At 44.8% G+C, this 24,702-nt stretch overlaps 1 protein-coding gene across 1 annotated transcript in view; it reads right to left on the bottom strand.

Annotated features, from left to right (window-relative positions):
- The window catches only part of LOC310922088 (connector enhancer of kinase suppressor of ras 2-like), a gene marked incomplete at its 5' end in the record, with an annotated part of 327,314 nt that overhangs the window by 189,066 nt on the left and 113,546 nt on the right, over positions 1–24,702 (bottom strand). The window contains one exon of the mRNA XM_083882408.1: positions 10,834–10,997. Coding sequence (XP_083738534.1) covers positions 10,834–10,997 — 164 coding nt within the window. The remainder of the gene's footprint in view (positions 1–10,833; positions 10,998–24,702) is intronic.

Genomic DNA, 24,702 nt, shown 5'->3' with positions numbered 1-24,702 from the left:
TAAACTCCTGAAACTCCTGTCTCAGGGGGCAAGCCTGCCACCAATGACCTCGCTTGCCACATAAGGCGCAAGGCTTGTCAGCTGCATTTCTGGGTGACTGTCTCCCTTGTTTTGGTACCACGGCCGCGTTGTCCTGATGGAAGGTTGGGGTCACTGCGGTTGCTGCATTCACGGCTTTCTTTCGATGTTCCGGCCTTTCTGGTTTTCCCGGTGTCATCAGGGGGACTACCTCAGTTACCACCTCGACATAGTCCTGTAATGTCGGCTTGGGATTCCGTGGAAGGGTGAGCATGGCTTGTTTGCAGACTTGATTGGCGTGCTTGAACGCCAGCGACGTGACAAGCCTGTTCCTTGCCACTTCGTCCTCTTCCTGCTGTTCTATGGCTACCGTAAGCCTTTCCACAAACAACAGGAAGTTTTCCTGAGGTCCCTGAAAAATATTTAAATAGGATTCCATGGGGCCGGAAGGCCGCATGGTGGAAAACGCTTTCACAGCAACCTGAGCAATTCGTTTCAACAACGGCCTTGGGAGGCTTTCAGCTTGTTTTTGTGGCATCTCCCATTCTCCCTCACCCATTACTTGTGACAGCGTAATCATGTTTCCTTCATTGTCTACAGCCGTGTCAGGATCGTTTGACCACCCTGGGAGGGCGTCCTGCAAGTGCCTTTTCCAGGTTGCAAACCAGAGCTGATACTCAGTTCTGGAATGCAAGCACCGGAAAAGGTACTTGATGTCATGTGGGACTACATCACTCCCGGTAATCTGGCCATCCAACAAGCCAAGGAAGTACGGACTCATGCGGCCGTACTCCTTGAGGGCCTTCATGAGTTCCCTGACCACGTTCTGGGACAATTGCTGCCAATTTGCCTCCTCATGCCCTCCCCTACCCCTCCTGTAGGTAACTGGAGCGAGAGAAGGGACATGGGGGTCATCACTTCCTGGATCCCACCCCTCCCCCTCCAAGCCCCAAGCGTGGGAACCGGAAGAAGGGGCGTGGGAACCGGGAGGCAGTGGGCGGGACTTGGGCGTCACTGAGGGGAGTGGCTTGCGACGGGAGGGGGGCGTGTCAGGGTCTGGGAAAGGCACGCCTTCGGAGGAGTGGTTTTGGGTGGAGACTTGGGAGGAGCGGCAGGTGGGGGGGTCATAGGGAGGGGCTTCAGGAGAGGGACGGCCTCGGGGAAGAGTGGAAGGGGACAGAAAAGGGTTGGTGGGAGAAAACTTGGGAGACTGGGAAGGGGAAGGGAACGGGAGCGGGGCCATGGCGGCGGCGGCGAGCGGCGCCTCCGGCAGCGGGATGGCGGGCAGGGTGGACAAAGAGGACGATCGCGCCATGCGGCCGCCGCCATTCCGCGCCTCTGCCGCGCGGGCGCCGCGTGCTCCTGCCACGTGGTCGCCATGCGCGCTTTCCACGCGGTCGCCATGCGGCTTTTCCGCATGAGCGCCATGCGCGCTTGCCACGCGGTCGCCATGCGGCTCCGCGCGGGCATTTTGTGTGCATTCTCCTCCGTTAACGCTGAACCGAACTCGGGGTTTGTTTAGGGAGGTTCGGGGAAGGGAAAATTCCTCGGGAGCGTGGCCAGGGCTCCGTCGGATGTCCCGGGCAGACTGCCCTGTCTGCCCCGGGCGGGGGGTCGGCATTTTGAGGGAGCCAGGGCTGGCGGGCTGGGGTTTGCCCGCTGCGTCCCTGAGAATGCTGCGGCGGGGTGACGGGGAGCGGGACACAGAACGGGAACAACGGGGGGAAATGGAACTTTCTCCAGGAGACCGCTCTTTCTGCACTCCTTTCATATTTTTTACGGCGGTCCGAATCTTTTGGGACCAGAACAGATATTTCGCCGCTTTTTCGTCTCCGGAGGCGGCCAATTTGGTAAGTTTTAAAACGACAGGCCCCCAAAATCGGAGCTCCGTCACAACCTCCGGCGTAGTCTTGGGGAAATGCAGAAAGAGCATGCGCACAAACCGCTTCAGCTCTCCTTCGGAAAACTTAACATTATTAAAACTGAGAACGCCAACAAAACAACGAAACACGCCTTTCTGCTCTGCCGAGAGCTTGGCACCCATTTTTAACTTCCAAACCGTACCGCAACACAAAAATAAACTAAAAATCGAATCCCAGCATGAAAACTCCGGTCAGGCAGTCCCCCCCACTGCCTCCGCCCCGGAGGTGCCTCGTAAAACAAAAAAACCCGCTTTAAACTGCGTCTGTCGCCCGTGCGCAGACTGAAAACGGGGTGGGCTCCGGCTTGCCGTCGGGGAATCGAACCCCGGTCTCCCGCGCCCGGGCCGGCCAAGGAACGAGCACGGCGCCGCTCTGGTCCCGCCGCTCCCGCGGTCCCGGTCCCGCCTGACCGGGAATCGAACCCGGGTCGCGGCGGTGAGAGCGCCGAATCCTAACCACTAGACCACGGACTCGGCCGTGTCGCTCCCGATCACCGCGCGCGGCTTCCCGATAGCTGGGCTCAGGCGCACCAGCTCGGAGCCGCGGAAACACAAAACACAAACCAACAAAACAAAATAAAACCAGGAACCTTTAAACAAAAACCCGAGAGAGGAAAACAACCCCTCCCCCCGAGTGCCGCGCGGCTTGATCCCCCCAGGACAGCAGCTCCTGGGCTGGATCCCCCTTTTTGGGTAGGGTGAGGGCTAGGGGCTCACACTTACCCTTCCCTTGGTTCCTGCGTGGGTACGGCGGTTTGGTTTGGGATCAATCCGCACCGAAGAGGACTCCACTGGGTGCTGCGAAGCTACCCTCTTCGTCCTCCCGGGAGCGCACCTGAAGGCTGCTTCCACCAGGAGGCGCGACGACAATGAAAAATCCGTAAATGTCCCGATCGACCGGATTCACCCGCGACGCTCTCGAACTGAGTGCGCCTCGTCAGTGCCGTCGCCGTCGGGTCGTCTGTTGTTTGCCCACGGGTGACAGCCCCACGTTGGGCGCCAGACTGCAGTGGTTCGGCTTTTCCAATGGGTGCAGCTCCGGCCAGCCCTGCCGCCACTACAACCAGGGGGCCACTTTGCCAGAGGCGTGGGCAAACCCGACCACGGTGCGGATAGTGCGCAGAATAGAGAGGCGGGACTCTCAGGATGTGCAACCAAGGGGCGCGTGTTCCCCAAGGCAGCGCTCCGAGAGAGACGCTGACCTCGGGATGCCACGGCTCTTTATTGAGTGGGTTACAGGGGTGGGATTGCGTGGGACCAATCACAACCTTTTGCCAACGTATAATGAGGGAATGCACAACTTTTGAACCAATAATAATTTTGGCGGGAAAGTCTGAGGGAAGGAGAGAAGGAGAGGGAAGGAGAGGCCATCTTAAACAATAGTAATAATTACAAAATTATAAAACACAACTTATAAAACCAAACTGGAGCAGTGAAAACCCAACTGGAATTGAATTTAAGCACCACCACATCTCACCAAGAGGGATGGCATTCCATTCCAAAGAAAGAAGACTTATTTCCATCTACTCAAGCATCAATATATATATAAAATGAAGATTTTAGTCTAGAATAATTACCTTTGAATAACTCCTGAAATATGGGTGAAAAAGAAGTATTTGACACATAGAATAACTTGTTAAAAGTGAAACTTGTTTACAAATCAGGTAAAGTAAGAAAAAATACTTCCTAATATACTTGCAAAATTGACAAATCAAAAAGTGTATTAACAGAATGAAAAATTAAAAGGATCTCAAGAGAGATCATTGTAGGTAGGCCATTAAAATAGTATTAATTGAGGAAAAACTTGAATAATTTTAATTCCAAAGAACAATGTAATCAATACATACAGAGGCAGCTATGAAAGACTTTACTTTCACCATGGTCTGCTTCAAAATAAATCACTGCAAACTGCTTTCCACCTGACCAACAAATTCCTATTGCTGTTGTAATTTTCTTGGGGAGATGCCGAATAAAGAAATATGTTAGAAAAATTATAGAAGAAAAAAAAAAAAGGATTTGTTTGGTATCTGTGTCCCATCATTATTTTTTAAAAAACCCAACTAAATATAAAAATAAATCAAATTCCTGCAGTTGTTGTAAACATGTCGACCACAGGTGACTTCATTGTGCCTTCTGGTAGAAAATCCACCTTGCTTGGATTTTGGCTTTGCAGAAACTGCAGGCAAAGTTTCTAATCTCTATTTCTCCTTGAAAATTCTCCACAGCACAAGGCCTTATTTCACAAGTTGAATGCCTGTGAATTAGCAGTACTTTTAATTACTTGAGATACAATCTCTATTAGAGCATTCTTTTCATTTCTCATTCCTTTTTCATCTTTTCATTATCAGTCTTTCTTCCCACTGGACTGTTTATATTTTAATTTGTGCAGGCTTTAACAATATGCTGACTCCAATACTGTCCTAATTAAATTAAATTTACTGGCAGATTTGAACAGCAACCCACATTGACCTCAGAAATATTCCTTTTTTTTTTTGCTTTCAGTATACTTTACTCTCTATTAAAAAGTTCTTTTCTCCAGACCCTGCTACTTCTTCAGATTCAGCCTCTCTGCAACAAGTCCTCCAATAGATATCCCAATTAATATTTCAACTTTAATAAAGTTACAGTCCAAATCCAAGTGGCCCACAATTTTTAGCTCCTAAATTTTATTTAGGTCACTTCAAATATATAATTGCAGAGCAGTTTCTGACCACCCTAGCAAGAAAGGACTTTGATATTCTAGACTAGATTTTTCCCCACAGCCATCATTCCAAATTTTCTTCATAATTAAAGCACAACTCAAAAATGTCTTTACAGAATGGTCAAAGAACTGAAGCTGAAAGTGAAGCTCACCTGTGACTTTGCATTTCATAGCACACAAATTCACCCCTCAGCAAGCCCAAAGTAGTGCCTGTACTTTCTTTCCTACAGAGAAAGTTCCTTTCACCTTTTGCACTCTGATTTTACCCTTTCATAAAGGAGATTGTTTTAACATTTGAAATTTTTTAACTTTCAGGTAAAATGCATACACTTCTATATCACCATATCGCATGGGAGTATTGTATACTTTTATTATTCCCTTTTCACATTTCTTATATTTTTTTTCTTTCCCACTGCAAGTCATCTTCCAGTGTGGAATCTTTTCTAGCCAGGATTCTCATATGTGTAGCAATGTATCTGTATAACAGGCCATTCTGATGCACCAGCCAAAATGGTTGCGAGTAATATTACCAAACCACCTGCAGTTTTGTTGTTAGAGCTCTCAGGAATTCATCAAGGTTACTGAGAAAACAACAGGATCAAGAATAGGAACAGAGAGGCTGAGAAACTATCTGTAAAAAATGTAAACCCTAGATAGGGGAAGCACAACATGAGGATGGATGTTTGACCAATTGGATGTGTGATAAATGTGGCATTGGGTAAAAATTCGTGATAAAAGAATATAGCAATATATGTTAGATTGGTGTTAATATAAAATGTGAAAAGGGTATAGTCCGTAGAAACTTTTCCCCAGCCAGGTTTCCACCGTCCCCAGTCCTGGGACAAAAGAACAGGACAGGAGCCATCAGGAGGAACAAACACACTAGCCAACCCAGATAAGAATCAGCATCGCACCCAGACAGAGAAATTCCTCTCCGAACGAAAAGAGAATTCTCCGCCGAGGAATACACATTGAAATAACCATGGACCGGTGGGCTCCATCCGCATGTGAAAAGGACCTTCCAGGAATACTATCTGCAAAGTTCGACAAATCCGGGAAGCCCATCCGAAAATTATTTGGACTATTTGCTGGACTATCCTGGGCACCTGTTCCGCCTCGGGACATGAAAACCCCTATAAAACCCCGAGCTGCGACCTGCTCCGTGTGGATTTGGGAAAACTGTGCCTTAGAGTGCGGTCCCCTCATCCACCCAGCGCTGCGCTGCGAATCCTATTTGTGGTTTTCTCTTTTTATTGGTGATTGGGATTGTTTTATTAATAAATTGTTTCTTTGTTAATCCGATTTTTGCCGTTGCATTTATAACAGATGTCCTGAAAGATGTGTGCCTGCCTCATGAAGAAGCAGCTTAGCCAACCCAGAGATGCATGCCCACGTGGACAGTAGACCTAGAATCTATATCTGCCATGTAATGTAAACAATAAATGGTTTCTGTTGGAATCATATTGGTTCTGTTACTCAGTTGACCATTTTTCCCCTGCACATATGAATTTCCTATCTGAATTCGGCTTGCTTTCAAAAGAATAGTGGACGTAAAAATCACGTCAAGGTCTGATGCACAACATCAAACCCTCCCTGCCTTTAACAATCTGCATTTGGAATCTGGCTAATAGGTGGTTTGGGAATGGGAATAAAAACCAGGAGTTCCCTCCTTTAGTTTTAGTTTCGTCTTGCACTTAAAACCTTCTTTACAGGTCAGCATTTGGTTTTGGAGGGGGTTCTCCAGTCTTTGCATCCCTGGAACAGCAGCCAAGGCACCATTCTTGGTGTAACCCCACCAAAACCTCACCCAAACCCCAATACCCATCCCACAAAAGCTAGTGGCCTTTAGACCCTTAGGAAAGGCACATTCCAGCGTGTCCCAAGGGCTAGAGCTCAGAGAGTCAAATTTCCCCAGGTTTCCTGGAGCAGCAGAACTGTTCTGCAGGTAAACCCCTGCCCAATGTGAATTCCTGATCACCCCTGAGCTTTCCTGGGAGATCTCTCAAGCCCCTGGAGCTGCTCTTGTTCCCAGAGTTGCACAACCCACCCTGCTGGGATGGACTGCGGATCCTGCTGATGCTGCCTGGGAGAAATGGGTCATGGAACTTGGGCACTGCCCATTGCCAACCAGAAATCAATCCTGAAATTCATGCACAGAAAAAAAAAAATCAATGCTCATTGACATGGCCCAGCCAGGGCTGACAGGCAGGGCAAAAGCAGGGCATGGATGTGGATAGGGACAGGAGCAGAGCTATCCCAGATCCATCATGGGTGCTTGGGACTGGGAACACACCAGGATGGACAGAGGGAGGGACAGAGCAAACTGCTGATGGTATCTCCACTCCACATGTAGGATTTTAAGACCAGACTGCTGGAATTGGTGCTTCCCTGCTCTTTTTTCCATAAAATGTGTTGAAAATAAAATTCAAGTATTTATGTTTATGAATCTACAAACAGAGCTTGTGCTCTGCACCCTGCCCCTACTTCCAACACACAGAGAGTGCATTAAAGTATTGATTTCTGACTGCCTGGGGCTCTGTTTTACCTGACCATAAACTGTATTAAATTTTTTTATAATATAATTTAGGGAATCAAGAGTAAAATTATGCGTTCCTTAAGACATTCTAATTTCAGTAATTTCCTATATTTTAACTCCTGTTTAGTGGCATAAACAAAATAGAGGTACTCTATAGTCCCTTTAAAAACTACATTTAAAATATTTCCTTGGGTTTTTTTAGACTAGCTGTTCTAAAAATCCATATCAGGGAGCAATTCCAAGTCACAATTTTTTCTGGACACTTGGCCAGCAGTCAGACATTAGTGCAACAATCTATTAATTTTTCAAGAGTTAGCACAGAATAAGAATACAATTGTAATATTTTAGAAATGTATTTCAGCTCATAAAGGCAGCATCAGCTCTCCTCTCATTCAATTATTGCCATTATTTAAAATAATTAAAGCAAGATTCTTTATTAAAGCTTTTCAATTACATGGATCCAAATCCTAACAAATGAGTACAGATTTAAAATAGATATTATACTGAGTCTGGTAAAACTTTTCTGTGATCCTGCAAGAATTGAAGATTATGTACGGAGAGCCAAGAAGGAATGTCAGAAGCAGGAGAACACCCCCAGGAGAAGAGCTGCAGGCAGCAGACTCGCTCAGCGGAAAGCACACGGAACAGGCAGGGAGAGAACATTTAGAAGTAGGAAAAAAAAAGACAAAGGCATTTGAGAGTGTGTTGGTTTAGTATGGATGGTAAAAAACTGACTTGTTAGATTGATGGCCAGATTGGCCAATTAAATACAGGTATACACCTCTGGGTCACACAGCCTTAAAAAGCCCAGGAAGGCCGGGGACTTCCTTTTTCCTTTCGACCTCTCAGGAGGTAAGAAGGGCAGTCCCGGATCTCTCCTTGCGAGGGGGAGGGCCAGGACTCCCGGTGACTCCTGGGCCAGGGGAGGGGATGAGCATATGCCCCGTCCCGGCCCAGATCGGTTTTTTAGCAGCTGTAAAACACCCCGGTGCTCCCCCTGGGGGGGGGGGACGGGGGACGGGGACGGACGGATGGACGGACGGACGGACGGACTTGGCCCAAGGCCTGGCTGTGGGCCTGGGCCCTTTCCCCCAGCAGGGGGAGGGGAGCCTGCAGCCTCTGATAGCAGCTCCAAGCTGGGCCACCCCAGATGAAACCGAGGGACGGGCATGGTTCCCCCCTCCTCCAGTGATTTCCAGACAGAGGAGAAAGGAAGAAGGGGAAAACTCGGCTCTGGCGGCTCTGAGATTCCACGCAGGAGAAGCTGCCGCCTGGCAGATATTACATGACCACTGCAGGCCTGGGCAGATTTAACCCTTTCCAGGCAACATGAAGCTTTTAAGACTTAGCTCTTCCCAGAGAGAGAGAAGAGAGACAGAGTGAACATAGAGAAGATCCAGCATAACAGTCAGGTGGAGAGAGTGAGTGAAAGACTAATTAGAGGAAGGATGAAGGAGTTGCCTGCTGGCTGGACTTTCTTATTAATCTATGGAAATGAACTCTACAGGTAGATTGGCCTTTAAATCATGGAGAAATATGCATTTGGGGAGATGATTTGTGGATTTTTGAGCAAAAATGTTTGTGATGGACTGAGTAATAGTGCATTAGAATCTGTGATTCTTGTGGTGCCATGAGATGCCTGAACAGAGAGATGAGAAGCTCCTGCACCAGTGAAAGAAGTGAGAAGACATCTCTGTTCCTTGAGATGAAGAATCCTTTGCCTTTCAAGTTGCTCATTTTTAAAAGGTGACACCCCAGATGCCTGAGTTCCACGACCCATAAGCAGCTTGGGAAACTGCTAATGGGAGGAGACCACATGGAAGCAGGTTTCCCCGGGCGGCTGTTTCTGTGAGAGTTCCGACCCACAAGAGAACTTTTCTAGGTTGTCAGTGGGGAAAAACTCCATGGTAAACTAAGAGAGATTCCTGTCCTAAAGAATTGATGAAAGACTATATTTAAATATTGAAACTGACTGAATGTCACAGGTTTTGTCTCTATGTTGTTTGTAGAAAACTGAGCACTGGTGGGGAGAAGAGAAGGGTTTTGAAGGTTTCATTTTTTTCCCTCTCCTTCTTTTAGTGTGTGTTAATAAAAATCTATCTGTTTACTTTTAAGTTGGGCCTGTTTTGCCTTTTTCTCCCAATTCCTATCTCCCAGAGGGAAAAGAGAGTAGACAATCAAAGCACTACACTAAATTTGGCGAAACAGAAATTTGGTGAATGTGAAACCACTAGATACAGTCAGAGTGAGAAAGGAAGGGAAAGGGCTGAAAGGCAGGAGGCAAAATAAATTATACCAGGAGCTGGAAAATCCCCATCCTGCTTCAAAAGGAAAAGTAAGGTCATGAGACAGCACAGCAAGAGCTGCACTATGGACCAGCAGCAAGAGGTACATTGTTCTTCCAGAGGAAACTTCTGGGGGCTGCTGTTCCTGAGGAGTATCCGGGCACAGTGGGCTCTGCTTGCTGGGTGACACAATGCAGCACTGGGGGCTGTGCTGGCTCCTTTGGTGTGGAACATGAGATTTCCAGGGAAAAACTCCAGAGTCTGGGTCCAGATGTTTCCAAAAGGCCCTGGCTGCTCGGTTCTGCAGCACACACCTGCCTCTAAAGCATTTCCCTGCTCTGACAAAGTTGTTTCATTTGGAGGAGCAGATCTCAAGTCACGCTGAGGGTATTTTGTCATTCAAGGTACAGGAAAGAAGAAGATGAATTATAAGAGGTACTTAAAAATGGGCTTTTTTCCCCAGATCAAGTGCATTTTACCTCGCTTCGTTTCTATCTTACTTCTAAGTGCCAGTTTCCCCCTTGGAAACAATTTCTCTTTATCCCACAGGACAACCCAGTTATTCAAAAGCAGAACTCCTGATAAAGAAGTAAAATACTATGATTGTCATGTGTAATTTACCTATGTAATTTTACTATTTTGTGTTTTAGTATTTTCAATATTCTTTCACCTGTCCACTTACATGAACAGAAGTTATTTTGTCTTTAGAATTAAGTTAATACATCACATTTTATTAGCTGGTAGGAATAAAGTAGCAGAGAAAAAAAGAAATTTTTTTATATCAAATACTTTGTTAAGAGGTTAACTGAATTAGTAACCTAGTAATTATTAATATAAACAAATAATGTCATTCCAAATACTTGCAGATTACTAAAAAAACCCAAATCCAACTTTTAGTTGACACACTTGTCTATAGTTTAGATAAAGTCAATTTTACCACTCCAGTCTCATCTTAAAGCTCATTTTAAACAATCTTCCAGTCTAATTAGCATTACCTTCTGGCTGTGTAGTACCATCCCTTTGAATGCTGGCATGGTTAAACCACTCAGGTCTATTTGGTTCAGTGCAGTGTGGCAAATGTCAGTGAAATATGAGGGCATATGGACCCCAGGAATGATAGTCAACAGCATTTGAATGCAGGACCAAGAAAGTCAGAGGAAAAGCAATCAGACCATCACATATAATCATTAAATGGATAAATATAGTTTCTGTGCAGCTGAGAGAAGCCAGGACATGTCTGTCCTTTATTGAAGCAAAGCCACTGTGGCTGTTTGAGCGTGTGGCCACAGAGGAATCTCTACATTATTTTTTGTTTGCTTTGTAAATTTATAAATGCAGCTGATCAAGGTGAGTGATGGAAGGAATCACTTACCAATGCACAGAGCAGATCAACTGCTTCCAGGATCAGCTCCTGGTGGCCAATGCGAGTCACTCCCAGCTCTTCCAGCTCCTGGTGAGTGATGTGCAGCAGCTGTTCCCCATTGATCTTCTCTCTCTCAAAGTTTTTGATGTATTGTTGGAGGCAATCATCGAGGCCTGGTTAGAAAAGCCAACAGCACAGATTCAGAGAGCAGAGAAAAACCCAAAGAAACAATTCTGTAGCTCACAAACACAGAAATTTCTTGGGAATGCAAGTGTCCTTCCTTGTTTGGAGCTATTATGGAAAGCATGCAATGAAAATTATAATTTAACTCAGATTATACAGCACATGCTGCTAAAGAGAGAAGTTTATATTACTGATGTTATTTTCAACATGCTTAAACATTTTAATAGTAATTCTAAACCTTCACAGAGATGAGGGAAGGACAAAGCAGCACAGTGACATTATAAAAAACCTTTTTCTTGTGATGTCACAAAGACCTAAATATAAGTTTATTTTATGATTAGGAACAAATTCTTCCTGTAACTCTTTCAGGACTCTTCAAGGTCATAGAGTTTGGCTGTTCCTGATCAGGAAGAGTTTTTCAGGCTCAGTAACCACCCCTACTAACTCTGCTACACCCACTGCCAATTCTCACCCCAGCTTATTCAGATTTCTGAATCCAAACACAAAAATGGTTTGGTACAACACCTCCAAATAAGAATACAATTTTACCCATGCACAAAGGCTTGTTCTATTTCACTCTGAAGCTTGATAGGGTGAGAATAAGAGATTATTTTGTTTCTCAGACCAGAGAAGAAACTGATTATAGACGCTGAATGATTTTTTTCTTCCTCCTAATCTGTTTCTGAACCACACATGCCTTGAATTTCCAGCCAGAACAATGAGTTGAACAGGGATCTACTACTGAAAGCTACATGAGGTCTCTCAGAGGTCCCTTAAGGACTCAGATTCAACAGAAATCTGGTGTGTACGTGATTTTCTAGAGACCTACAAAATGCACCTTCAATAACTTCATCTACCAAGTAAAGTAAAACACTGATTCTCAGTTATTTGCCCTGCAGTGATGCAAGTAAATCCAAGATCCATAAAATTACAGAGATCCAGAAAACACAGAAATAACCTACTTGGGCATTTATGGCAGAGCTTTGAAATATAATTTCTGCACACAGCCATTATTAAATTGACATCAAGTCTGCAGAGCATTTGAGATAAAGAATTCTGACACCTGGTATTGGTGTGCTGGGTGTCACCACTTACACCCCAATTAACACAATTCAGTTGGGACAAAAGGACTGTGATGACACGAGAATGGAATGAAACAAACCAATGTGTTTGTCAGCAGTCCATAAATACAGGGGGATACATTGCAGTTTCATTTAATTAACTCTTCTTTCAACATGATCCAGTTATTTACTCTGTAAACTGATAGTCCTAAGTTATGTTATAGATAAAGCTCATTTACCAAGTAAAGCGCACAGCTTTATATTCACTTACACCTATGTCCCACACAAAACTAGTACAGTGATAAAAATGTCATTAGGTAGTTTGGGGGATTTTTAAAGCTCAAATCAGCAGTCTGTAATTAATACCTAAACCTTTCTCTAATCTAGAACGGCCTGCAAATAGGAAACAACTTCTCTGCATCTGTTTATTATTTTTAATGATGTCATGATTGATTTTACATAAGTATAGTTCAGTTCCATTGGCTGAGAACTGCAAATTCTCTCTTTATTATTTAACATTTTAAACTCCAAGCTGTTGCACATTTCTGTTCCTGCTTGCTCAAGAACAATTCTTAAAACAATTTTGGAGCAAAAATTCCAAACCCCACACTTTCTAGATTTGCTTTCAGTGGACATTGCCCCAAAACTCAGAAAAAGTCACAAACCTGCTACTAGATATTAAATTATTTTCAACAAAAGCAAATTAATTTAAAAAATTTAGAATCAGTGGCCGTGACAAGCATTTGTAGCATTAAGAGAGATTTAGGAAAACCCGAGTGAATGTGCCATGCTGTGAGAAGTGTGCAGTCAGATGTATTAAACCTGCCTTTGTGCCAGGGAGAATGTATGATAGCAGAGCAAAAAATCAAATTTGTATTATTTGTGCTGCTCTGTAATAGCTCCCCAGGGCACCTTTACAAGGCATTTACTTACTGGTGCAAACGGTGTGGCAGTTGACAAGAGAATATAGAAATATATCATTAAAGGGACAGGCTGTCTCACAGAATGACAGCACTTAATAAATACACACAAAATAAGAGAGATTTGCCCATTGCTCTCTGCTTTTCTGTCTCTGGGAGCTAGCTACTGAAATGTGAAACATTCCAAAGCAGGAATTCAGCATCAGGAACATCTTTATTGTCAAGGCTCCAATTGTTTTCACATCAAAATATCCAAGATGAAATTAGAAAGGTGTCCTGGGTTGTAGTGTAGGATGTACACTAAGTATTTATTCTATCACCATCTTCATGAACTGTTAAACCAAGTGGGGCAGTGTTCTTCCCAGGCCCCCTGCCTTCTGCTAATGGTCCATCAACGCTTTGCCCATGACTCTATAGGTAACTCCTTCCAGGAGTTATCTCTGTTTAATGGGCCATCAAGGACCCACTTCACGACTCATCATCCCATTGTGAGATGCTCCGCCCAGGGGGAAGAGCCAAGCATTCTCACCTGGATATAATCTGGGATTTGGGACAGTACAAGCAGCCCTTACCTACTGGATTCCCAGAGGAGCAGAGCTACCAGACCTCTCTACAGGATCACTGCTTCAGGAAGAGCACCTCACCTGGACTGCTTCCACCATCCTGCTCAGGTTGTATTCTGACTCTGTCAGTGGTCCTTTGTGTTACTGCATTTATTTTATTTTATTTTTACCTTTTTACCTTTCTTCTAATTAAATTGTATTTCTGGCTTGGAGCCTCTCACTCATTTTGCTTTCGAACCACGACAAAAGGGTACAGAACAAGCTCATATCAACTCACCCAAACCAAATGAAATATTTATTCCCTCAAGCCACTCACGTCTCATTAGTGCTCTTTATGCATTTTCCCCCAACATCATTTCTGTTTACAGGTAAGTATGAAAGCAGTCCAGATTCATAACTAGAGAGAAGGAAGGGGCCTTAGATCTGCTTAGATGCAGGTAAATAAAATTAACTCACTATTCCCAAGATACTCAGCATCAGTGTCAGGCAAGAAACACAGAAATTTGCAGTTCTCTTGCTGCACATTCTTTTTTTATTTGTGTGCATTTTGTAACTAACCAACATCTTCTTTAGAGTGCAATAAAATGATTGAAGAAAAATTGTTTAAACATGGATGTTTTAAAGCCAAGGCTTAATGCCCATGATGAGAAAATTACGGTTGGGGGTTGGAGAATTTTTATTTTTCCAACCCAGCTGGTCTCAAGGAGTTAACTCAACAGAAAATCAATGAAGATTGAAGGCATTTGCTAATATGTCAGTGTTATTTGACAGGACAATCCAAGAAGAAAGGAGTTATCCATCAGCCCAAGTGCTGACCGAGTCAGCTGGGAAGCAGCTCTGGCTGAACATTGCATTAAAAGCTGTATAAACCCTTGTGCTCAGAAAATAGCCTTGTAGAGGGAAATCAGGAGAAACATCCCATAAACCACATCTACCTGAAAACTCAGACATTTTCCTGCTGTATGGTTGGATTCCATGATCTCAAAGGTCTTTTCCAGCCTAAAAAATTCTATGATTCCATATTCTTTTTCCATTTTTGAGTTAAAAAAGCCCCAACATATTGAATCCACATGGACTAGGAAATCTTTATCTCCATATTCAAAGAGCAGAGGAAAAGGAAGCAACTCTGATATATTGACTGCAAACTGTGATTTTGCAAATAGAGCATCTAAAGTCAAAGTCGAGGAAACATGGGAAAAAAAGGAGGCAGAAAATAGAAAATTGTTAGGGAGAAAGGACAGGAAGAGACAGTCAGCTTGAAAATGTTTATTTTTAGAAATGCATAATTGAGAAAAAAAGAATAATTGAAACAATTGAAACAGAAAAGCAAAGCAAAACCTTAAAAATATCTCTAAATCAGATTTAGGTAGTAAATCAGAGCAAACATTACAAAAGAGATTCCGCATATTGTGGCCAATAAGGTTCACTGAGATTAAAATGAATCTTCCCATCAGTGTCAACAAATGGCAGGTTTGGTTTCCATTAAAAGCACAAATATTGTTGCCATGTTATATAAACATCTGTCCCTTCCCCTCTGCCATTGGACAGAGATATTGAAAATATTACCATTATTGAAAAAATGACTATAAAATGAATGAAGGGAAAGCCCAAGTTGTTGCCTTTTATGCAGGAATGATGCAGCCAGGGCAGCTCTCACAGGAGAACTGCAGGAGCAATAACTGTCAAGTCTGATCCACCCCAGAAGAAATTCCCAAGTTCAAAATCTGTAATTTCCCATTTTTAATAGATCTCTCCATTACTTACATGCATTTATTCACTTCTCCTTTTTTCCTATATTTAAATGGATTTTTGCAACTTCCTGAAAACTACACTGTTTTTGTAAGCTCTCCTAAAAAATTCCTGCCCAAATGATGGACTTGTTGCTGTTCCATGAGAATTCCCAGGGGAAAATGCAGCTGGAACAGCAAACCCTGGCTGTGAAAAGGAGGGGCAGGGCAGGTCCCTGCCAGCTCTACCTGGCACAGACACAGCAGCTCCCACAGGGGCACTCCCTGACAGATGAGGGGATGCAAAACCAGCCCCTCTGGTAGGAAAATGCAACGTTGCTTTTAGGTTTTAGGGTGAAAAAGAAGGAAATTGCTTGGTGGGAATGCATTGACCACTCCTTGCTTCAGCACTGCTGCAAGAGGGGTGAGAGCCCACTGGTAAAATCTCTCTGACTGAGGGTCTGACAAAGTATTCAATGTTTTTCCTGATTAAAACCATATTTAGAAATTAAAAGCACAGAGCACAACACTAAACTCCCAGTTGCACAAAGGCGTATGCACAATAAAGAATCTGAGGTAGAAGTGTCTGTGGGACCTGGATCCAAAGGACAAAAGATGAAAGTTGATGGGATGATCTGTTCGTTCAGAAGCATTACACTTTGGCCAGCAAAGACAAATTAATAACCTATTGATGTGCCTCATTTGACTAATAAAAGATGTAAAACAGCACTATCTCTGCTCTTGCAGAATGGTGACTTGTGAAAAATCAACAGATCGAAGTGAAACAAGGACAAATATCAATTTTCAAATGTTGTTGTGCTGTTGTTTCTAGACTTACAAGTCCAGAAAATCAGCTCTTCACTCAGGAAATATAAAATCTCTCACTACTGTGCTGGAAATTCTCTGATTAATTGGGGAAGGCAGCACAGACTTCTGCTCCTGTCACAACCTTTGGTTTGCATATGCAGATCTGCTTAAATATATCCAGCATTTAACAGCATCCACAGGCTCAGTCCAAGTGTAATTTTTACAGAAAGCAAAGAAAAGTTTGGTTTGGTGTATTTTTTAAAGAACAAGGGATATATTCCATATAAAGTAATATTTAGCAGCTAGATAGAAAGATCTGGAAGGAATTGACTGGTTGGCTGACTGAGAGACTGGAGAGAATTCATGCCTTTTTCCTAAATGCAATTTTATTGAATGCCCACATCAATTCAGCTGTGTTCTGGATCAAAACCCCTTTGATTTATTACCCTGGGCTCAGGCACAGTGGAGCCTTTCCAATTCTTACATAACTTGCAACAAGGAAAATCATCAGGTGGGTATTTTTGCCAGTGATGTTCGAAAGCTTTTTAAGAATTATTCAGTCCAAATAAAGAAAAGGCATAATCCTTGGGGCCATGTTCACACTAAGCTGACTCTCAAATAGCAGATATTTGTTCTTAAGCTCTTCAGCAGGAAAAATCAAAACTATTTAGAGCGTCAAGAGAAAAGGATCTTCATACCACCACAATTCAGAAAAAGACAGATGGGACATGTTTGAAATCACTGTAAAACACCAAGCTTGGAATATTTCAGGCCTCAACTTTCCTAAACTTCAGAGTAGATTTGAAATCTAAGGATTGCAGTGTTTTGCATCTTTAAGCCTACATGTCACATACCTGACCTAGAGAAATATAGTAGCTAGATTACAGAATTTCACAAAAAAGTGCATTTAAAATTGCAAGATACAGCAGAAGTTCACAAACACAGAAAAGGAAAAAAATCCAATTTTTCTGAAAAAAAGAATCCCTCAATTCTGGCTTTATCTGACCTTTGAATGCTTGACTGTGCAAGTAGAATGTGTTTAAATGTTGCTTCCCTGCTGAGTTTCCTCTTCATCACTCTGATATTCACAGGGATACAGATGGATGTTTTAGATGCAAATACAGGCAGACTTGTGTTGCTTGAATTTACAGATCCTCATCTGCATGAACAGGAACTGAGGCGGGATGAACACTCTGAATTAATGCTTCCCAGGCACCAACTGACACCAAAAATGTTTGCTTCCATTCCAAGCTGCAGTGGGTGGAATTGCACTGAGCATAAACTCTTCCACTGGTGTCAAGCCACTTCTCAAGCCTGGGCAGCCCATGAGGTACTTCCCTTGCTCCATTCTTCTCTCTTGAGAGTGCCAGGATCCACAGGAGCACCGGCATCTGCCCTGTTCAAGCCCTCTGCAGACACACTCAACTCCAGGATCCAGCTGGGCTCTTGACAGCTGGCACAGTTCTGCATTTCTGGACCTTCATTCTGAGGGCTCCCTGCTCCTCATCCTCCCCATCCTCATCCAGCAGCTGTCCCTGGCTCAACAGTGCCAGCCACAAGAACTCTCTCCCCCTCAGCACAAAATTCTGGGGATTTTTCCCCTAAAAAGCCCTGTATATTTTCAACTCCCTTCATTCACTGCCAACTTCTATTTCTCTTTATCCTACTTTTTCTCTTTCCATGCTGCGTCTATTATTTTATTTTCTATGTGCGAAAAATAAGAGTTTGTCAGCTCTGCCTCCTCTGTAACCAGCAGGGAAGCAGATTTGGGAGAGCATGAGCTGGAAAATTCCAACCTTGCTCCTCTTCTCTCCCTGGAAGAGGTCAGAGCTTCACTCACAGATCCCACTCACAAAGGGACAAATTCCTCAGGGAACAGAAAAATCCACAGCAAGTTCCTAAGTGCCCTTGTTATTCCCCTCCAGTGTCCTCCCGCAAATCAGGACAAACATCACTGTTCTCTCACCACAGTGCATGCCTGAGACACAGACCAGCCTCCAAAATTCTACCCCATAAGCAAAACCAGTGGGAACACTACTTCACCACTGTAACTTCATTATTTTATTTTTAGTACAGCTAAAGCAAGGGGCTTTCCCATAATCTCAGTGTCTATAAGTCCAAGATCTTTCCAGCAGCGATTTTCCAAGATAACTGTATTATCAAGACAAAAGCTGGGCTCAAATTATCAATATTTTAAGAGTTCATAGCAGCTGAGAAGGTTCTGTAAGGGGATGTGTCAAACAATATTAATAGCAAATGAACAAACTGCTGAACTAATAAAATTTGATTTAATGATATGCCATCACCCTTAAACTGACATTCATATATATGAAGTAAATTACTTAATATAGCTCTGCCTTCATTACCTATGAATGAATAATAGGAAGTGAAGCCATTCTAACTTTGTCCTCAACATTTGACAGGTGTCATGGAGCTGTGGGATTATCACAGAAGTAATAAACAACATTTTCAGGAAACTTGCTGGAACTTGACCTGACCACAAAGAGGTTTCTGGAAGAGATGTGTCATGCAGAGAGAATGGGTCACATTTTCAGGCCCAAGTGTGTGCTCCCTGCTGCCACATTTCCCAACAATTTAACCTCAGGATATGTCACTGATGCTGTTAGTGAGTGTTTTGGTTTGGGTTGAATTAGGGGAGAACCTCCAAAGGAATTCCCTAATAACAAAACCTCTACCACCCCTCCCCCAACCCTGGGTTTGGGAAGGAATCTCTCGAACAAAAGTGGAAAAAACCGGTTTATTAACAAATAAATAAACACCCCCCAACAAAAGGGAAAAAAAAGAAAAGAAAAAAGAAGCTCAGGTTACTGTGAGGGGGAGGGTGCAGAGCTTCTTTCACGGGCCCCGGAGATCCTCCTCGGACTCCTCCAGTCAGGTCAGCTCCAGGTGCCGGTCCTAAATCTTAACGGGGGGGGGGGGGGGGAAGGGGAAAAGAGGGGAAGGGAAAAAACAAACAAACAAACAAACAGAGGCACAGAGGTGGCAGAAAGAGAGAAAGAAGGAAAGGGCAAGAAAATAAGCAGAAATTGCAAGCAGCAATGCAAGCCTGAAAGCCAGGAAGCCAAGCAGCAGAGCGAGAGAGCGAGCAGACAGTGCCCGCCTAGCTAACAGGAAAGCAGGGACAGCTGTTAGACATAACAAGGGAGTCCACGATATGGGATAGAGAGCACTGTCAACCCAAGACATTCCATCCCTTATCCCATACGTGGACACACAATAAAAACCTCCATCTCACTTACTAAGACCTTCGACACTTACACATTTCCATCTGTCTTACTTGCTCAGACCTTTGACACTTATATGTTTCCTTCTGTTTCATGTCTGAGTGATCTAATGTACAGACAATCGTAGTAACATTCAGCACATATGAGTTTCACCCCACATTCAGATCTCCTTGAGGTACACATCGTGTTGTTCCATCTTTCTGCGTTATCCACCATGTATAACCCGGTCCTTGAGCAGAGACAATTCCACGGATGGGTTTGCCTGTACTCGAGGCAGGGTTGATCCATACTGTCTTTCCCAACAAACCTCTAACATGGGCCACTGGAGCTTTATCTCCATCTACTATATTAAGGAGCTGAGACTGAGCAGGACCCACTCGGTTGGTAGAACCTCGGGTGTTAACTAGACAGGTGGCCTTTGCTAAATGCTGCTCCCAGTTTTTTAAGGACCCCCCACCCAATGCTTTCAGAGTGGTTTTTAATAACCCATTGTACCTCTCCACTTTACCTGCAGCTGGTGCATGGTAGGGGATATGGTACACTCATTCAATGCCACGTTCCCTTGCCCAGGTTTTAATAAGATTATTTTTAAAATGAGTCCCGTTGTCTGACTCAATTCTCTCGGGAGTATCGTGCCTCCAAAGGACCTGCTTTTCAAGGCCCAGAATAGTATTGCGGGCTGTAGCATGAGACACAGGGTAGGTTTCCAATCATCCCGTGGTGGCTTCTACTATGGTCAGCACATGGCACTTGCCTTGGCGGGTTTGAGGCAGTGTGATGTAATCAATCTGCCAGGCCTCCCCATACTTGTACTTAGACCACCACCCTCCATACCAGAGGGGTTTCATCCGCTTGGCTTGTTTAATGGCAGCACACGTCTCACAGTCATGGATAACCTGAGAAATGCTGTCCATGGTTAGATCCACCCCTCGGTCTCGTGCCCACTTATAGGTGGCATCTCTACCTTGGTGACCTGAGGCATCATGGGCCCATCGTGCTAGGAACAACTCTCCCTTGTGCTCCCAGTCAAGGTCTATCTTCAGCTCCCCTATTTTTGCAGCTTGATCTACTTGCTGATTGTTTTGCTGCTCCTCATTAGCTTTACTTCTGGGGACACGGGCATCTACGTGGCGAATTTTCACAGGTAGATTCACTAACCGGGCCGTGATATCTTTCCACTCTTCAGTGGCCCAAATTGGTTTTCCTCTACGCTGCCAGTTCGCCTCTTTCCATTTCTTCAGCCATCCCCACAGAGCGTTGGCTACCATCCAAGAATCAGTATACAGATAGAGCCTTGGCCATTTCTCTCTCTCTGCAATATCTAGGGCCAGTTGAATGGCTTTGAGTTCAGCAAATTGACTGGATCCACCCTCTCCTTCAGTGGCCTCTGCGACCAGTTATGTGGGGCTCCATACAGCTGCTTTCCACCTCCGACTCATCCCTATGACGCGGCAGGAACCGTCGGTGAATAAAGCATAACGTGCTTCCTCTGCCGGCAGCTGGTTGTATGGCGGAGCTTCCTCAACCCGGGTCACTGGTTCTTGTTCTTCATCTGCGACACTGAAGCTTTCACCTTCGGGCCAGTTCGTAATTACTTCCAAAATTCCAGGGCGATTCAGTTTCCCAACTCGGGCACGTTGTGTAATGAGGGCAATCCACTTGCTCCAGGTAGCACTGGTGGCATGGTGGGTGGAGGGAACCTTTCCTCTAAACATCCACCCTAGCACCGGTAGTCGGGGTGCCAGGAGCAGTGGTGCTTCTGTACCGATCACCTCTGAAGCAGCTTGGATTCCCTCATAGGCGGCCAAGATTTCCTTTTCCGTTGGGGTGTAGTTATCTTCAGACCCCCTGTAGCTCCGACTCCAATATCCCAGTGGTCGGCCTCGGGTCTCACCAGGTACCTTTTGCCAAAGGCTCCAGGACAGACCATGACTCCCAGCTGCAGAGTAGAGCACATTCTTCACATCTGGTCCCGTTCTGACTGGGCCGAGGGCTACAGCATGAGCAATCTCCTGCTTGATCTGGGTGAAAGCTTGCTGCTGCTCAGGGCCCCAATAGAAATCGTTCTTCTTGCGGGTAACCAGATAAAGGGGGCTCACAATCTGACTGTATTCCGGAATGTGCATCCTCCAGAAACCTATGGCACCTAAGAAAGCTTGTGTTTCCTTCTTATCCGTTGGAGGGAACATAGCTGTGATTTTGTTAATAACATCTATAGGAATCTGACGCCGTCCATCTTGCCACTTCACTCCTAGGAACTGGATCTCCCGAGCAGGTCCCTTAACTTTACTTTTCTTAACAGCAAAGCCGGCTCCCAGGAGAATTTGGATGATTTTCTCTCCTTTTTCAAACACTTCTGTTGCTGTGTCTCCCCACACAATGATATCATCAATATATTGTAGATGTTCTGGGGCCTTATCCTTTTCTAGTGTGGCCTGGATCAGCCCATGGCAGATGGTGGGGCTGTGTTTCCACCCCTGGGGCAGTCTGTTCCAGGTGTACTGCACTCCCCTCCATGTAAAGGCAAACTGAGGCCAGCATTCTGCTGCCAGAGGAATAGAGAAAAATGCGTTTGCGATGTCGATAGTGGCATACCACTTTGCTGCCTTGGACACCAGCTCATACTGCAGTTCCAGCATGTCTGGTACGGCCACACTCAGAGGTGGAGTCACTTCATTCAAGGCACGATAATCCACAGTCAATCTCCATTCTCCGTCAGATTTCCGCACCGGCCAGATGGGGCTGTTGAAGGGTGAGTGGGTTTTGCTGACCACCCCTTGGCTCTCCAGCTCTCGAATCATCTTGTGGATGGGGATCACAGCATCTCGAGTAGTTCTATATTGCCGCCGATACAGTATTGAAGTGACAATTGGTACTATTTGTTCTTCTCCCTTCAAAAGTCCTACGGTGATCGGGTTCTCAGACAGTCCAGGCAAGGTGTTCAACTGTCGAATGCTTTCTGCCATCACAGTTGCTACTCCGAAGGCCCACCTGAACCCTTTCGGGTCTTTAAAATACCACTCCGGAGGTAATCTATGCCCAAGATGCATGGGGCCTCTGGGCCAGTCGCAATAGGGTGTTTCTTCCACTCATTCTTAGTCAGGCTCACATCTTCCTCCACCAATGTATAGTCCTGTGATCCCCCGGTCACACCAGCAATAGAAACCGATTCTGCCCCTACACATCTCGATGGGATCAATGTACACTGCAAGCCAGTGTCAACCAAAGCCTTATAGTCTTGTGGCTTCAATGTGCCAGGCTAACGAACCCACACAGTCCAAAACACACGATTTTCCCTAACCTCTACCTGGCTAGAGGCAGGGCCCCTCTAAGCATGATTATCCTTCTTTCCTGGGGTATATGTCTTAGAGGTTCCTTCAAGGGGATCAGACATGCCATCATCGACATCATACTTGACATCCTGGCTGCAAACAACTGGAGCTGCTCTCTGTTTAGTGAGACTTCCTCTTTGAATCCTACCTTCCTTCAAATTACGTACCCGTTGTGCCAGAGCAGCAGTGGGCTTTCCATCCCATCTCCTCATGTTCTCTCCAGATTCACGCAAGAAGAACCACAACTCAGCTCGTGGGGTGTGCCTTCTCAACCCATCAAAGAGCGCCTGCGTTGGATACCAGGGCCTCTAATTTGCACAGCCGAGATTTGGAGGAAGTCCTTCTTAATCTCTTCCCTGAGTTTCCTATGATTCTCCTCTATTTTGTCCTCTAATTTCTGCAGTCGTGTTTCCACAGCTGCAATTCTGGCATGAGTTGGGCCATGTACAGCGTCAGCATATGCTCGAAGCTTTTTCACCATATCGAGCACAGTCTCATCTGTCTCCTTTCTCTTCATTATTGCTAGAGCAGAAGCGTATTTAGATGGCCAAGTCGCACAAGTTTCTTCCACATTACAGGTGTACATGCTACCAGGTCTGGATTCCTAGTTGTTATATCATCTGAAAAAATGAGCTCTGCTACTGCCATCTCTCTCAGACGTTGGATCCCCTGTTCTATGGTCCTCCACTGTGTCTGCTGCAAATAAAGGTCATCTGCACACAGGTATCTTTGTGCTACACCGTCCAGAATCCGTTCCCAGAGGCTGTGAGGGCTAGCCTCCCTCATCATGCCCTGATCAATAACAGGGTCAAGCGACAGAGATCCCAAATGCCTCGCTTCAGTGCCATCCAAAACTGTAGCCTCCCCTGCAGCATCCCAAAGGCGGACTAACCAACTTATTATAGATTCATCAGGTTGTCGCCTGTAATCTTTTCTCAGGCCTCGAAGGTCCTTTAGGGAAAAGGAATCAGTATCGGCTCCAGAACTTACACCCCTCGATGTGGTTTCTGATTTTGGTGAAGGTCCTTCTCCTGGATTATCATCATCATCCTCCACCTTGCGATCGGTCTTAGTTGTACACTTTCCGCCTCTTCTATTAGCAGCAACAGCCCTTGGTTGAGGCCTACTGTCTGATTCAGCTACTGGCCTGGGGTCTGGGATACTAGCTGCAGCCTGAGTGATTGGGATAGTAACTAGTTTATCTCCCTGTTCCCTGTCTTCTGTCTGCTGCCCTTCAGTATCTAAGAGAGTACGATAAACATATGCCAGGGCCCAGCTCACTGTAATAATCCTTTTCTCCTTGGTATTACCCTGGCACTTCTCTTTCAAATACTTTGCCACCTCAGCTGGGTTCTGAATTTGGTCAGATGGAAAGTCCCAGACTATAGGATCAGAAAATTCCTTTAAAATTTGGCCCATATCTTCCCATTTCCCACTCCACTCAAGATTTCTCCTACTTGGCTTTGCCCCTAACTCAGAAGTCTCATTAGCCCCTTTGGAAATCTCAGCTTTCATTTTATATAAACTGCAGACAGTATAGAGAACACTTACTAAATTAAATGCCAGAAAGATGGCCTCTAACACTCAGGGGAAACTGAATATTTTCTAATAAAGATATAAACAATTCAAAGGAGAAGAGGGAAAACAGAGGCTGAAAAACCTCTTCCCCTGCTTCTCCCCTAACAAACTGAGTGCCCAACCATAACAACGAATCATCAAACATATTTACAACCTTCTTGTAAACAATCACAAACAATCCGAGCCCAGTCAAAATTCTGGTTAGTGCCCCACGGCTACATAAATTACGTATAAGAAGAAATGCCAAAGCTATCTCCGGGTAAGGAAATAACCCTAGACACCACAGAGGCAATAAAACCTCAAAAAACCCTAGGGACCAGAAATATTGGCAGGCTTTCACCCCGAATGCCATTATGAGTCCAGAAAAAAACATCCTGATACACCCACAAAACACTTAGAATCACCAATATTATTATTAAGGTTTTTTCCACCTTCTTTGACTCAGGTTCCCGGGCCAATGCA

Source organism: Zosterops lateralis (genome assembly GCF_965231275.1).
Source record: "Zosterops lateralis genome assembly, chromosome: W".
NCBI classification, from domain to species: domain Eukaryota; kingdom Metazoa; phylum Chordata; class Aves; order Passeriformes; family Zosteropidae; genus Zosterops; species Zosterops lateralis.
This window is presented reverse-complemented; position numbering and strand designations above follow the sequence as displayed.